The 15479-nt window shown below is 41.9% G+C and overlaps 1 protein-coding gene across 1 annotated transcript in view; it reads right to left on the bottom strand.

Moving 5' to 3' along the window:
- Window positions 1-14739, bottom strand: part of LOC102991634 (betaine--homocysteine S-methyltransferase 1) — a 22831-nt gene extending 8092 nt beyond the window's left edge. Inside the window, exons 1-5 of the mRNA XM_007102960.4 lie at window positions 14665-14739; window positions 10609-10741; window positions 4036-4154; window positions 2505-2696; window positions 1985-2132 (exon numbers count right to left, since the gene is read on the bottom strand). Coding sequence (XP_007103022.1) covers window positions 1985-2132; window positions 2505-2696; window positions 4036-4154; window positions 10609-10741; window positions 14665-14697 — 625 coding nt within the window. The 5' untranslated portion in view covers window positions 14698-14739. The remainder of the gene's footprint in view (window positions 1-1984; window positions 2133-2504; window positions 2697-4035; window positions 4155-10608; window positions 10742-14664) is intronic.
- Window positions 14740-15479: the final 740 nt, after the last annotated feature.

The following is a 15479-nucleotide window of genomic DNA, read 5'->3' as shown; positions in this document are numbered from 1 at the left end:
CCTTCCTTCCTTCCTTCCTTCCTTCCTTCCTTCCTCCCTCCCTCCCTCCCTCCCTCCCATCCTTCCTGGTGTTCTGGAGCCACAGTTTCTCTTTCCTTGCTAGATATCATTACATTAATGAAGTAATCATATTTTGGCTATTCATTGGATGTCTATTAGGTATAAAGGTCCTTGTAAGGGGTTTTAGAGAAATATAAATAAAGCACACCAAAGATTTTATAATTTAGCACAGGGCTTCCCAAGGTTTGCTCTATGAAAACAAGGTTCTATGATCAATTAAATTGGGCAGTAGTTATTTACTGTAGTCCCTTCTTGGAGACTGCCAGTATACACGAACACGTCAAAGCCTCTGAGAAGTTCTGCAGTCAAGAGCCTGCTTAACTTGGCTTAACACAGCATTTTCTATCTGTGTGTAACTGCAGAAACCTATTAACAGTCTCACAGATTAGAAAATGTCATCTGAGGATACTCTAAATGTGCGACACAGCTGCTGAGAGGAGGAAGTGATTATTTGGAGTAGGGATGACTATGTAAGGGCAAATGGAAGTTGAACAACAGTGGAAGATGGACTAGATTTGTGAGATGGATATTGACTAAGGACCTATCATGTGCTGAGTGCTGTGCTGGGCACACGGTACTCAGTGCTGAGCCAAGCAGATATAGTCTCTGCCCTCTGGGATTTTACAATCAAGTGAGAGAGCCAGACATTCAAGACATAAACTAATGAGATAACTGGGGAGTTCTGTGAAGGATATAAACAGGGTACAGTGAGGTCAAGCACTGTGGCCACTCACTCTGAACAGACTGGCAGGGGAAGGAGTAGATGCAGGCGAAGAATCCCTGCCAATTAACAGTTGGGATGATGAGGGCCTCCCCTGATCTTTTTGAAACATATTAATTTGGTTTCTCCCCCCATTTTTAATATGTATAATAAAAAATTAGGATTCTACAATGTCATTCCTAAACCTAAACAATTATTATTAGTGATAAGTATGAAGTGACTTTCATGAAATATTAAGAGTTAGATAAAGATGAGAATTTAAACAATTAGCCAATCAAAATCTCTGTTCCACAGAGTGAGTCAGACTTTTCCACGGACACTGTGTTATTCCTCAGGTTGAAAATGAGGCAGCTTTGAAATCAGTCTGTGAATTTTCCCTAATTGAAATGAGACCCAATATTAGGAGTGGAAATTATATAAAAAGATAAATTAGGTGCTCAGTGTCTCATATCAAAGGATTTTAAAATTTATTATACCAATTACAAAAAGTAAAGCATACCAGTAATTTATGAGAATGGAAAAACTGGCAAAGAGAGCAACTGACTTAAAAGTTATTAATGTCTAAAGACCTCAACTTCAGATAATTTAAAATAAAACATAATTTTTCCTAATGTTCCTTTTGATTTACTAAAATTCTTCTCATTTCCAGGTGTTAAACCTTCAGCGTAGGTCTAATTGCCCATTTCAAAAGGCTGGTATGTGTGTGTATGTACTGTTTTTTAACATTTCTTTCTCTTTGGGACTCAGTGATATTATAGATATTCCTAAGAAAGTAAATTAATGGTTTTCCTGTAACAAAAATAGTATATGGTGATTCATAGATGGACCTGCATTTGTATGTCATTTAAAAGACACACTAGGGGCTTCCCTGGTGGCGCAGTGGTTGAGAATCTGCCTGCCAGTGCAGGGGACACGGGTTCGAGCCCTGGTCTGGGAAGATCCCACATGCTGCGGAGCAACCAGGCCCGTGGGCCGCAACTACTCAACCTGTGCGTCTAGAGCCTGTGCTCCGCAACAAGAGAGGCCGCGATAGTGTAGAGGCCCGAGCACCGCGATGAAGAGTGGCCCCCGCTCGCCGCAACTAGAGAAAGGCCTTGCACAGAAACGAAGACCCAACACAGCCAAAAATAAATATAAAAATAAATTAATTAATTAAAAAAGAAAAGACACACTAATTGCAAACTGGTCAGAACGCATCATCACCTGCTTTAACCAGGCGCGCTGCACACTCGCCAGGGGCCACGCCATGCAAATCTCCCTCTGGGCCGATGCACATGGTCGCTGCCACTGGTTTCCCAGATGCTTTCAAGACTTCAACTGCCCATACAGCCTCTTCAACGTGTTCAAAATACTGAAATAAGTTAAAGTCAAGATACTTTTAATCTTGTTTCTTCCCAAATAATTTGAAAACTTATCCTACTGTGTATTAACTTAATTATTCCCAAATGGGTGTTTTTCAGACTCTGAGTTGTGACCCATTAACATTTTTAAAACAGAATAGAATGGTGATTTCAGCGACTTACAGTCCAAAGGTTTGAAGAACACTGTGTTACATTAACTGAATCACATTTAGTTGAAGCACTAAATTGGAAAAACATTTCAAAACTAAATATTACAGCTACTAGTCATGACTGGTACCTAATCCCACATGGTCCTCATGAGAGTTAAAGGCAGAGAAAATGTCCTAAGTGTACTCGTCTCATCTTAGATCGTATCTGTTTACCTCTGCGATCAAAAAGTCCACGTTCTTCTTCATGAAGACCTCTAACTGCTGCTGGAAGACTTTTTTGACTTCAGTTTCTCTCTTGCAGCTAAGGTACGAAGGTGTCTGGCTTACACCTCCTGCCACCAAGGCGTCTCCCTCATCAGCCACTTGCTGGGCAATATCACAAGCAGCTTCATTGACTTTCTGCCCCTAAAATGGATGAGTTTATGATACATCTACATTTTCATGTGAAATTGAAGCAAAATTGTTATTCAAATGTCCAAATCTCAGCTGTATGTTACAATAGTGATTTTATTCCAGAAAATGACAGTGATGGAATAGTTCAATGCTTTATGGAGTTGAGCAATTTTCAGTAACAACACTGCCAATAACAGTGATTAAAAAAAAAACTCTAATGATGGTATTTAGGATATTACGTTATACCAAAGATCTGTGAGAGGGTAAAAGTCTTTACATAAAAGGATCCGGTATCTTCCAATGCCTAAGCTGCGCTTAGAAGAATACCTAGCAAATAGTGGTGATGATGATAATGATTTGCTTTTATGATTAATAAGAATAAAATTCAATTTAAATTACTACAGAATTCATGACTTTTTGTCATGATATATTTTCTCAACAGATACATTGTATCACAAGTAAGGTCTTTTCTAATTATTTAGACAATATAAATTGATGCTTGTCCTCTAAAAACCCCAGTACTATAGATCACACAGACTCATGTAATTTTAGAATTCCTTTTTCATTTTAGAGATGGAGAAATTGCTGATTTGATGGGATAAGTAAATGGTTTGCCCAATATCACACAGTTGATTGTAGCTGAGCCTGGAAGATTCTAGGTTCACTGACTCCTGGCACATATGACCTTGCTCCTATACTGTGTCACATTAAAAAATTGTAAAGATGTAAGAGTTTCGGACTTCCCTGATGGCTCAGTGGTTAAGAATCCGCCTGCCAATGCAGGGGACACGGGTTCGAGCCCTGGTCCGGGAAGATCCCACATGCCGCGGAGCAACTAAGCCCGTGCGCCACAACTACTGAGCTTGCGAGTCACAACTACTGAAGTCCATGCGCCTAGAGCCCGTGCTCCTCCACAAAGAGAAGCCACCGCAGTGAGAAGCCCGCCCACCGCAACCAAGAGTAGCCCATGCCACTAGAGAAAGCCCGCGGGCAGCAACGAAGACCCAACCAAGACGCAGCCAAAAATAAAATAAATAAATCAATAAATAAAATTTATTTTAAAAAAAGATGTAAGAGTTTGTAAGGATACTCATTCAGCAACTTAGTCAAGAGACTGAGAGAATCATTAATAGTTAAATACTTCTTTGATCTGCTTCATTAAATGCCTTTCTGTTAATTTGAGGGACGCTAGCTAAAACCTAAGAATATTATTCACACGTATCTCGTTTTTGTATTGTTTAAAAGAAAACAGAACTCTAAAGAGGCTCAACACTTTTCTCTATGAGAGCTTTGGTAATGACATGCGTGTCTACTGTGTCCTTCTAAGAGTGCCACGTATGGTGTTACTCACGGATATTTTCTCTGCAACATAGTTTCCCCTGTTCTCCAGCTTGTCTTCACTGGCGTAGAAGGTGAAGGTCTGCATGACATTCGATCCAGCTCTGAGGAATTCTCGATGAAGCTGGCGAACTGGGAGATTGAATGAGGGAAAGGTATTCATTGTTAACATTTTATTAGTCTGTGATGCTTTCAAAAGGCTCTCAGATAAACAAATATGAAAATATCTGTTTAAATTCCTGGTTGCCTGGCATTTGCTCATCCTGGGGGCTAATGAGAGGTGGATCTGGAGTCTCTTGCCAGGGGGAAGAGATTATCTCTGCCATGGACGTGGGGTGAAGGGAAGAGAGAGGTCCCACAGAGGAGGGATCATCTCAGTGCCTTTGCCAGGCAGAGAAGATGGGGAAGGGCATTCCCCATAGAGGCAACAGCCCGAGCAAAGACAAGGAGGCAAGAAAAGTCTTGGCATGTGGGGGAGTGACAAGCAGTCTGAGTGGCCGGAGTTGAGGATATGCTGGAGAAGTGGTGGGAGATGCACTTGGAAAGGTGGGTTCTCAGATAGAGTGTAAAACAGCCTAGCACATCATCCCAAGGGGTCTAGGCGCCAGACCACAGGTATCAGTGTTTTCGTTTTTGTTTTGTTTTTTAAATTTATTTTATGTATGTATTTTTGGCTGCGTTGGGTCTTTGTTGCTGCGCGCGGGCTTTCTCTAGTTGCGGCGAACAGGGGCTAGTCTTCCCTGCGGTGCACGGGCTTCTCACTGCAGTGGCTTCTCTTGTTGCAGAGCACAGGCTCTAGGAGCACAGGCTTCAGTAGTTGTGACATGTGGGCTCAGTAGTTATGGCTCACAGGCTCTAGAGCACAGGCTCAGTAGTTGTGGTGCACGTGCTTAGTTGCTCCACGGCATGTGGGATCCTCCCAGATCAGGGATCAAACCCGTGTCCCCTGCATTGGCAGGCGGATTCTCAACCACTGCGCCACCAAGGAAGCCCAACTCAGTGTTTTTGAACGACAATTCTGGTAGTAGAGTGGAATAAGTGTTGGAGAAATGTTCACAATCTAGGTTCATGGGTGAATACCATGTGGCGAAGCTTTCATTGGCTGGAGGAAATATGGTGGGAGGTTTCTTTTTTTTTTTCCATATAATCAAATGTATGCAATTTAAAGAGTTATCTTTTGCTCTAAAATGTGGTCCTAAACCTTGATTGCCCATTAGATATCCTGCAAGCTTTTCAAAAATTATGAATGTTAGTGTCAAATCCGCATATATTCTAATTTAATTGGTTTGGGCTAAGGCACAAGCAATTTTTTTTTAAAGTTTTCCCAACTGATTCTTATTTTCAGTTTTGTTGAGAATCACCCTTCCAAGAGAGCAGGAGAATGTTTCTTTTATAAAATGATAGTGAGACTTAGTTGGTGTTTTGTTTTTGTCAGGAGAAATGACTGGACAGAGTAAGAAATCAACAGTCGTATATCGAACCCAAAAATTTATTTTGAAATTTCAGAGACCTATAAAATCTGCAGGTCTGGGAACAACTACATTAGACGCTAGGAAATTATTAGGACACTGGTGTTCTTAGCCCTTCAGAGGCTAAGACTGGAGATTAGTCTGGCATCTTTGCAACCCAGATGCCTAGTAGAGTGCCAAGAACATAGGAAGCTCAGTTTTTGTTTATAAATGGACAAAAAGGTGAGGCCAAAAAAGCTTTTGAATTTCAGAGAATGGATTTCTAAGCTTGAAGCCAAATCTCTGCTTTTAAAATCATGGAACCTTTCGTTCTCAGTGGGAACTTAAAAGCATGCCTAAATTAGGGGGTTTCGAAGTTGTTCTAATTAGCAGCAGAATCAGCTGAAAAACCTTATATACAGTCAATCAGATAAACACAGAGGGTTTGGAGCAAGTGGTTGGAGCAAGGGAGAAGGGACTACAGACTTGGTATCTGGGACAGAATGGTTTATGAATAAGAAGTCCACCCAGCTGGCCCTTTGATGGATTTCCAGAGACTGTAAAAAATAAAAAAAAACAACAAGCAAAAACCCTGGAATGGTGTGCAAATTGTTTACATGTATGTACATTGTATAGTGCTCAGAGGGTCTATAATCTTTTATCAGATTTTTTCAGAGGGCAGTGAATCAGAAAGGTGAAGACAACTTTTCACTCTTAACAGATTTGATTATTCCATCAGGCTTCTTAAAAATGCCATGCTTCTCAAAGTGTGACCCTACTAGACTCGCTTGGGGCCAATTAAAAATTCACATTCCTCAAACCCCTCCAGACTCAGGGAAACTGAATTCATCGCCAGATTCAAAGCTGATTCCACTGAGTGCAAGAACCACAACTTTTGGCATAAATTTTAGTAGGAGAGTTAGTCTGGTAATTTCTGAATATCCTTTATTTCTATTTTCTGTTTCCTCTCATCATAAAACTATGAGTCTTCATCCTCTAACCAACAATAGGGTATGACTGGTTCCTATGACAATGATACAACTTATGCTAATTAATTATATTCATTTTATGGCTTTACACTCTTCATTATACTAGTTTTATTTTAGCATCACAGAAGCTAAATATTACCAACTTGTGTGTGTGTGTGTGTGTATGTATAAAACATATGACCCAGACATATATGTACAGAATATAGATATTACCTTGTACATTTACTTGAGAAATGCAAGTCTTTGAAATTCCACAGCAAACTCTAAAAGGTCAAATAAAAATTTGCAGTATTTCTTCAGTGGGATAATAAATTTGCAGTAAAATCATTTGGCAGCAAAATGTCACCTGAACTAATGTGAGGATATTTATAATTGTATCCTATTTAGTGTGGGTAGTCATATATTTTGATGCAAAAAGAGTATTAATATGTTTGATGGGGCATAGGGGAGCACTTCAGACCCTAATAAGAGCGTTATGCAATATGTAGCATATGTAATGTATTAACTTTCTAAAATTCCCACAAATTCTGGATTCTAAGAAGCATTTGGCCCCAAAAGGGCTTGGATAAGGAATTGCAGACCTGTAGCATAACCTTCCCTTTCTCACTGCTTCCAGCACTAAAAAGTCAAGTCCAGGCACCAGTCCTACAAAAGTGTTTTGGGTGCTGTCCAGTCTACAGGGAAGCTTTTCAGGGTCTATATGAGTTCTGGTTATTACCCAGACAAAATTAGAAAAGCACCTGCAAAAATAAATTCATTTGCATAAAGTAGCATGACAATGACCACCGCTCTCATTTAGAGCATGAATGTTTTAAAAACATTTCACCGCCCCCAACCCCAGAAAAGGTTAAATACATCCAAGGTCGTATGAAATGGTTCTTTGAAGATAAGTTACAAGCAGATTTGTCTTTTCTGATGCGTGCTGTAGTCCAATGTGGTTGACAGAGTTTGAACTAGGCACTGGCAGAGTTGAGTATAGGGGATTTCAGTCTGTAGCAGAAAGGATTAAATCTAATGACTCAGTATCATGGAGTTTTCATTAATTCTTGAAAAGCAAGGAGCTCCCAGGAGAAAAAGTAGAGCAAATGCTCAATACATTTAAATAAGCTCAAAATATTCAAGACACAAATGGCCAAGAGATCAAATGTGCTGTTTCTGCATTAATAAAATAAAAGAAAATCGGTATGAGAGCAGTTTCTCTTGAGCTCCTCTAATGTGTGACTTTTAAAAAGTAAACGTGACTAACAAAATTGAAATTTGCAGTTTAAACAACAGCCTTATTTTGTTTCCATGGCAGAGTTTGGGCAAAGGTAGTTTATCGCTAATGTCAGTTTGGCCCAAGAAATATTTCATTCTGAGTTTAACCCTGCAAGCAGACCTTAAGAAACAAACCATAGATATATTAGAAATCCTCACTCTCAGATCTTAATTATGCCATTGTGTTCCTTACATCCCTTCAACACAATGCTTCTGAAAGTGGGGTTTACCTTGCCATCATTTGGAGACAACTATTGTAAATATGCAGGTTCCTGGACCCGTCACAAACCTAATGAAACCAAATCTATAAGTGGGGCCTGGGAATTTACTATTTTTAACAAACTCCGCTGGTGAAACTAAAATTTGAGAACTCTTGATGGTTTAGCTTCCAAAGCTTACTAATTGCGTTTTTTTAAGGGTAGAACACAGTATTATTTCTATGTTTATTTGGAAATATAAAAGTTGTATACATTTGCTCGGTTTCATAGTGCGACTATGGCTCTTTTACTTTGGATATTTTTTAGGGACAGTGTGATTTGAATACATTTCTGTACTTCTCTAGCAGTAATAGATGAATACAACCAAGAATATTACCAAGAGAGGAAGCAACTCACTCAAGTTAATAATAGCGAATAGTTGTAGTGTTTAACATGAGCCAGGCATTCTTTTGAACACTGCACATATAATTTGTTTAATCCTCATAACAACTTTATGAGGTAGATGTCAATATTATCTCGGTTTTCTTAGCTAAGTAATTTCCCCAAGGCCACACAGCCTAGTGGCTGTGTCAGGATCTGATCCAGTTTGTCTGGATCCAGAGTCTGTACTGGATCTCAAAGCTGTACTGTCTCTCAGTTTATGTTCTTCATTAATTTCCATCCTTCATCACTGAGTTTATTGGAATACGCTCTTCTTTAACATAAAAAAATCTGTTTATTATCTTATACAATATTCACAAGAACTCTGGTTTCCTCTGAAAGATTTAAATTCTTTCAAAGTGTTGGTTGCTGACGGCTCCTGGCTGAGACCCTTCCTAGGAAGTGCCCTAGGCCAAAGGGCACTCCTTTGCCCAGGATTGAGCCCTCTCCTGGAGGAGGGGAGGGCTGACAGCTTGTGTGCAGGGCTTGGTCTGTTAGTAGGGGGAAAACACAAAGACCTAGCCCCCTTGCCTCAATTTGGGACAACTCTGAGGGGCCTGTGCAATTCCAGAGCTCCCTGAGAGGTTGGCTGGGGTCTCTGTTACAACTCTTCACAGCTCAGTTCCATTTCCTCCCTTTGCCCAGTCCTGCTTCCCTCACTCCCTTAGTTCACTCCCAAGAGTTGAACTCTTGAGCACAACTCTCTGCTTCATAATGTGTTTTCTGAGTGGTCTGACCTGCACGAGTTGAAGCCAGGACTAGTCATGGGAAATAACTCTGAAGGCATCATTTTAGAGTCAGATCTCCTTCTGACTAGCTAGTAATGAGCACCCACACATCACAGGTGATGGAGCTCCCAGTATGCTCTAGGGGTACAACTTTTAAAACTTCAACCTGTAGTGAACTAGGATGAGATACCCTTGGAAAGGAATGCACTAGCCAGTACACTATCTCAGATGTTTGAGAGGTTCAGGGGAAGTAGTAACTATAAGTGCTCCGGAATTAGATGGCTATTGTTGGGTACCACCAAAGTACTGAAGAAAGACAATGAAAGGCTACAGGGGAGTCATCACCGATTTCAGGCAATGTGTGAAAGTCTGAGGCTCTTCTGGGTGGTATGTAAAGAGACTCAGTTCCTGTTGCTAGAGAACAGAAAAACAGAGGCTCTGACCCAGGACTAAATTACATAGGGAGCAGAGTTCCAAAGTTCCAGAGTTCTCAACTGGGAAAGCTTCTATTGCCAAAAGTTAGGGTCTGATTAGGAAGAAATGGGACCCTCAGATCTGGAATAAAGACATATGGGTGGATTAACCCATCAGCCTTGAAAACCTACATCCCTCAGAAGTCCATGGGCCTGCAGAAGTGGCCCATTCCTCCCTTTTAAAGATTAAATCTTCGCTATTGCTTAAGGATGATACAGAGGCCTTAAAAGACAGCATTTATCCCCTTCAGATTGCATCCTACCTCCCCTCCTGTCCATAAAAGATTTGTGGTCAAAAAAGTAAAGTGAGAATAAGGTTTGTGGATGCAGGTGCAGGTTAGGTAGGTAGTTGAACAGGATGGCGCTAGTATACAATGAATTTGACTAGTTGGCAGATACATAATGGAAGAGGGCTTATATGCAAGATGGTGATTGATGCTGTATCATGGAACTTACAGTGGGTTAAGGAGGGAAGGTGGACTTGTTGGGGAGAATGGCTAAAACACACTAAAATGGTAGAGCCAGAGTTGTGATGAGATTGAAGAATAGGAGCACTAGAGAAAGTGAGCAGAAAAGATAGGAGGGTGTGGTCAGAGAATGTGGTATTTGTCCTTGAGATTTCAGAGGTGGACAGCTATTGGTGATGGTGAGGTCTAGGAGAGGGTTGCTAAGGTGGGAGTGGAGGAAAAGTTTTCTGGAGATGAGGAGGAGATCAAGGCACTAACAGGAAGAGTGCTGGATGGATCACGTGTATGGATGTTGAAGTCAGCTAGAGTGTTGAAGAAGGGAGGGGCAGGGAAAGGCAGTGAGCCAGGTTCTAGACTCATCTAGAGTGAGGATCAGCGAACAAGAGGTAGATATAGATGACAGCAACAGGCCATTGATACTTACCCAACAGGCAAACCTGTACTTATGTACCTAGCACAGTGCCCAGCAGTCAATAATAAATATTTGGATACCACGGCATGAATGTATCTGTTTGATGGCATGCTTCTAGACTTGGGTCAACATAGTGGTCTTTTATGAGAGCTTAGAATATAGCTGTGCACCAACCTGCTTCTGGGTGTTCCACAGCTGCTTCTGGGGTCCAGGGCCCTGCCTTCACATAGCCCCTCTTCTCCAGTGCAAAGACAAAACCTCCATCTCCAATCACGACCTCTCCAGAGTTTAACCGTTCTAGGATGCCCTAAAATTACAGAAGAGGAGGGAGAAAAGTTGTTACTTGAATTTTTAAGACAATTTTCTACCTTTAGAACTTTTGCTATCATATTCTTGAGAAGTATGATTTCTTTAGAATTCTCAGAAAATATCTATTTCATACATAAATTTGTGGCTATAAGGAGAGTCACCAGAATGCTAATATATTGAAAGTTTGTGTATCCATGTGTATGTGACAGGGATGGGGCCTTTCCGAACACATTAGAGAGTATTTGAAGCATATTGTGGGAGGATGTTATGTTTGAATAAATATCTTCAGAGGGATTAAATGAAAAGGTTTTGTTGCAAAGCCTCAAATAAATACTTAAGCACACCTTCTTAAAATGGTGATTGTTAGTCTTTCTTCTTATTCTATCAATACACTGAAGAGAGGATTATATTTTATAAAGAAGTTGAAGTGGCATACAATGCTATTGAGGCATTTTGAGCCTGAAAAGTCAAAAGATATTTGGTGAAGACAGAAGGAAGGAGATACTACCACAAAGATGGCCAAATCAATTAAAGACTTCTGTCTCTGGCGTTAAAAATTCAGTTTCCATAATAGCAGCTGCATTATGCTGTCCAGGAAGTTATGAGTATGCACAGCCCGCTCTCTACAAGTGAGAGAACAGGAAAGAGACAGGTAAATAAAATATTTGTAAACTAATTTCTAATCCAACCTCCATACCTATTCCATTTACAGTACTATGCAATAATTACCCTGGTGTTAATAGAGAAATTTTGAACTTAATATTTTTAAAGGGCTTTGTGACTTAGAAAGTAATTTTCTAGTGTAACCAATTTTTTTTAATTTCAAAAAATCATAGCCTTTAAAAATAAAAGTTACCCTAATTCAGTTGAGGTCACTCTGATTTTACAAATGAAGAATTAAGGTCCAGAGTCTCTGAGTAATTTATACACGGTCTTCCAGGTGCAGTGTATAGGGCCTCCTGATTCTTTTATCCTTAAATGGTATCTAGATTTGAATTTTTTTTTTTTTTTTTTTTTTTTTTTTGTGGTATGCGGGCCTCCCTCTGTTGTGGCCTCTCCCGTTGCGGAGCACAGGCTCCGGACACGCAGGCTCAGCGGCCACGGCTCACGGGCCCAGCCGCTCCGCGGCATGTGGAATCCTCCCAGACCGGGGCGCGAACCCGGTTCCCCTGCATCGGCAGGCAGACTCTCAACCACTGCGCCACCAGGGAAGCCCTAGATTTGATTTTAAAAGGGGGTGGGGAGGGTGGGATATCCCTGAAAAGGCTGTGTAAAGTAATAACTTGGAATGTACTTACCTGTTGCATTCCATTTATTACTAATAATGGTTGACAAAACAAATGCTGCTATAACAAGGGTTACAAATTCTGTGAGAGACATTCGTAGGCTTTTCTATCTTAGATCCTCACCAACTTCTGCCTCTCTCCCACACCATTTTGACAACTGGTGCTCGGAGAAAAGAAACATCTGACATTTCTACCTTAAAGCAGTAAAATAGGAGGACTATGCTTTATATTCTTGAATAGCCCTTCCATACAGAAAAAATGTCAAGCGTACAAGTCCATGAGATAACAAATACAAAAATATAGAATTGATCACATGTAATTTTGAAATCCAAATACCTGTCATGATTACACTGTGTCTAAATGTCACATTTTAGATTGACACATATACACTAATATGTATAAAACATAACTAATAAGAACCTGCTGTATAAAAAAATAAATAAAATAAAATTCCAAAAAAAGGTCACATTTTAAAACTACAACTTTGATCGTTATGACCCAATTAACAAGAAAAATAGATATATTGCTAGTCGGTGCAGTTGTATAAAAACATGAACTACAGTCAAATAAATGAGATATGACTGGCTACTAATTTTCATTTGGGTGAAATAATTCATGATATTTTGTTCAGTCACCTAGCAACTCTCATAGGTCTCTTGTGTGTGTTTTCAAACTTTAGTAGCACAACACTTAAATGCACAGCATAGCTAAGAATCTGGTATTTGGTGGCAGAGTGGCTAGTGGTGCTTCAATTACCATGCTGTACATTAGTTTATTGAACAATTACATCAGGAAGAACACTCTCTTAGATTCTACTGCATTTTTAAATTACCTGAACTTCAGACTTTCTTGTTCCTAAACTAAGTGGCTTTTTGTTTTAATGGAATGTGCTATGAGAAAATGTTCAAGATATTGTTTGTGAAAAAGTGTTGCAAAGCAATATGTATAATATCAGACTTTCTGTTTAAAAAGTACATATTTGCCTAGACAATGAACCAGCAGAATATACATCAAAATGTAGCAGACACTGTTCTTAGTGTTTTTCCTAGTTGTTTACAATGAACATGTGTTAGTTTTGTAACATATGTTTTAATTTTAATCAGAAGTATAGAAGTATTATTGTCCATATTTTAACAGTGACATAGGCATGGAAACAAGGTTACCAAAGAAACTTTTTTTTTTCTTCCCATCTTATGTCCATCTGTTGCTAAAATAATCCTTTAAAATGTTTCATTTTGTGAGTTTGTGTCTGTGGGAGTGGATTAGGATTTATGGCAACGTAAATCGGGCCAAACCAAAAAAAAATTTTAAATCTCTATGGGTATCATCCTTTCCAGCCTACATCAACTATTCCTTTAGTAGATATATGGATTGGCAAAATTCTCCACCTAACTGAACAGGTGACAGCCTATAATCGATTGCCATCTCAGCATCTTAAATCCTGGGACAGCATGGCATTTAAAAAATTTAATTGAATTAATGTTTTTCCTTGTGTGGAGGTCTTTTTAATTTGAGGTGGGGTCATCCCTTTAGAAACTAGGTACAGCCCATTTCTAAAGGAATGACTGGCAATGAATTTGGGAGGTGGACCTGCCCCCACAGTCCTTACAGCTGCAGGAGTACAGTTGGCAGGGCCCTGTCTCCTTCGCTGCCATTCCCTGGGCCTCTGTCTGCCAGGCGTGGAGTTGGGTGCTTTGACACCCAAGGGGCAAGCATATCCCCTACTCCCTCCATCCTTCTCTTCCCACTCCTAACCATAGTCCTACTATCAGTGCATCCATCCATCCATCCATCCGTCTCCGCCCCCCGCACCCCCCCAGCACCCCTGTAACTAGACGAAGGCCCACAGTCTGGACTGAAACACTCGTCCCCAGGGAAGGACGGGCTTGTTACTGGGTTTTTATTTTTAAAACTTAACAGTCCTTCCTCAATATCTTACGGCCATTGTGCTTACTTTTTCTGAAACTGTCTTTTCGAGGCCCGCACGGTGCACTGCTCTGTGATCGCTAAAACCAAACTTCGGGATGAAAACTTACATCATCCAGACAACGCCAGAGCCTTAAGGCTGCGGCGGCGCGGGCTGGTGGGTGCAGCGAGAACCCTGCAAGGTAGGGGCCCTGAGACCCTAGGAGCCTGTGAGGGCGCGGGCGGGAAACGGTGGGAGCCCGGGCGCGCGCCTCCCTGCCCTGCAAGCGCGGGGCGTCAAGGGGCGAGCGCGGTGGCACGGGCACAGACGCCAGAGGAGCCCGGGGCATGCAGCAGAGCGACCCCGAGTCCCACCGCCGTGGGGGAGGGAAGTCGCACCTGTGGGTCTAGGAGCCGCATCTTGGGGGAGTGCTCTGGTCTTGGGGTGCGGGACTCAGAAGACGTTGGGAGTCTCAGCGCTTTGGGGGCGCTCTGGAGTTGGGGGTCACAGAGTTCCAGAGGGCGCTCTGGTCAGGGGGGCAGGAGTGGGGAGTCAGAGGCGCCTTGGGGCCCTGCAGCAGAAGTTCTGGGCGGACCTCTCGTCACAGTCAGGCTCTAAGGGCTCCTCTGCGCTCCCCGCGGCTGAGATGCGATGCGGGGCTGGTTTGTGGATCGATCGAAAGAGCTTTGGCCGGGATGGACAGCGCCCTTGGGCCCCCTGCAGACTCACCTTTTTGGCCTTTTTGTCCCCAACTGGTGCCATCTTCGTGGTGTCCCGGACGGATGAGGACCGGCGAGGCGAGCGTTTCCCCCTGCGAAGCCCGGAGCTGCACGGCGGCAGCAGCCGGGCTCTTTATACCCGCTGCTCCTGCGGGGTGGGTTTCCCCACCCCCGGTGCGGTCCAACGCGGGCCTCGGGCTGGGAACACGCCCACCAGCCCTTGATCCCGGCCTGTCGCTGCTTGGGAACCTGCGTGCGGAGGAGGTGATCGAGATTGTTCTGCCAAAATGGGTGAAACCATCCAGAAGTAAAATAATAATAATAATGCTGCCACTCGCTCAGGTTTCAGACCTACCTGTGCCCGGCGCTTCTTTTCCCCTCGCGGGTCCCCGACCCTGATTTCTCCCTTGCCGGGGATCGTGGATCATTCCTTCCTTAAGTCGCTAGGCCAGACCCCTAAGAATTCCATCCAATGCCCAAATATTTGTCAAAGGCCGAGGATACAAGATTATTGAATGAGGAGGCTTGCAGTTCTTGGAAGAACTTCAGCCTAAAGTGTGACCTCCTGTGTGATATACACCCAGTGGATATGTATCCGAACAAAATATGACATTTACAGAATGGTCCGATACTGACCCTGCATTAGTGTGTGTGTGTGTGTGTGTGTGTGTGTGTGTGTTCAAAATGAACTTTGCCCTTATATCCAAACATGCCTTACAGTTTCTAATAATATCTTTGCAATATTTAACAAGGACAAACACTTAACCTTTATATACGACAGTGGAAATGTACTTTAGAGACTTCAAAATTCAGCGTGGAAAACGT

The sequence above is a fragment of the Physeter macrocephalus genome, chromosome 8 (genome assembly GCF_002837175.3).
Source record: "Physeter macrocephalus isolate SW-GA chromosome 8, ASM283717v5, whole genome shotgun sequence".
NCBI lineage: Eukaryota > Metazoa > Chordata > Mammalia > Artiodactyla > Physeteridae > Physeter > Physeter macrocephalus.
The sequence above is the reverse complement of the archived record's forward strand: the minus strand, read 5'-3'. Positions and strand labels throughout refer to the sequence as shown.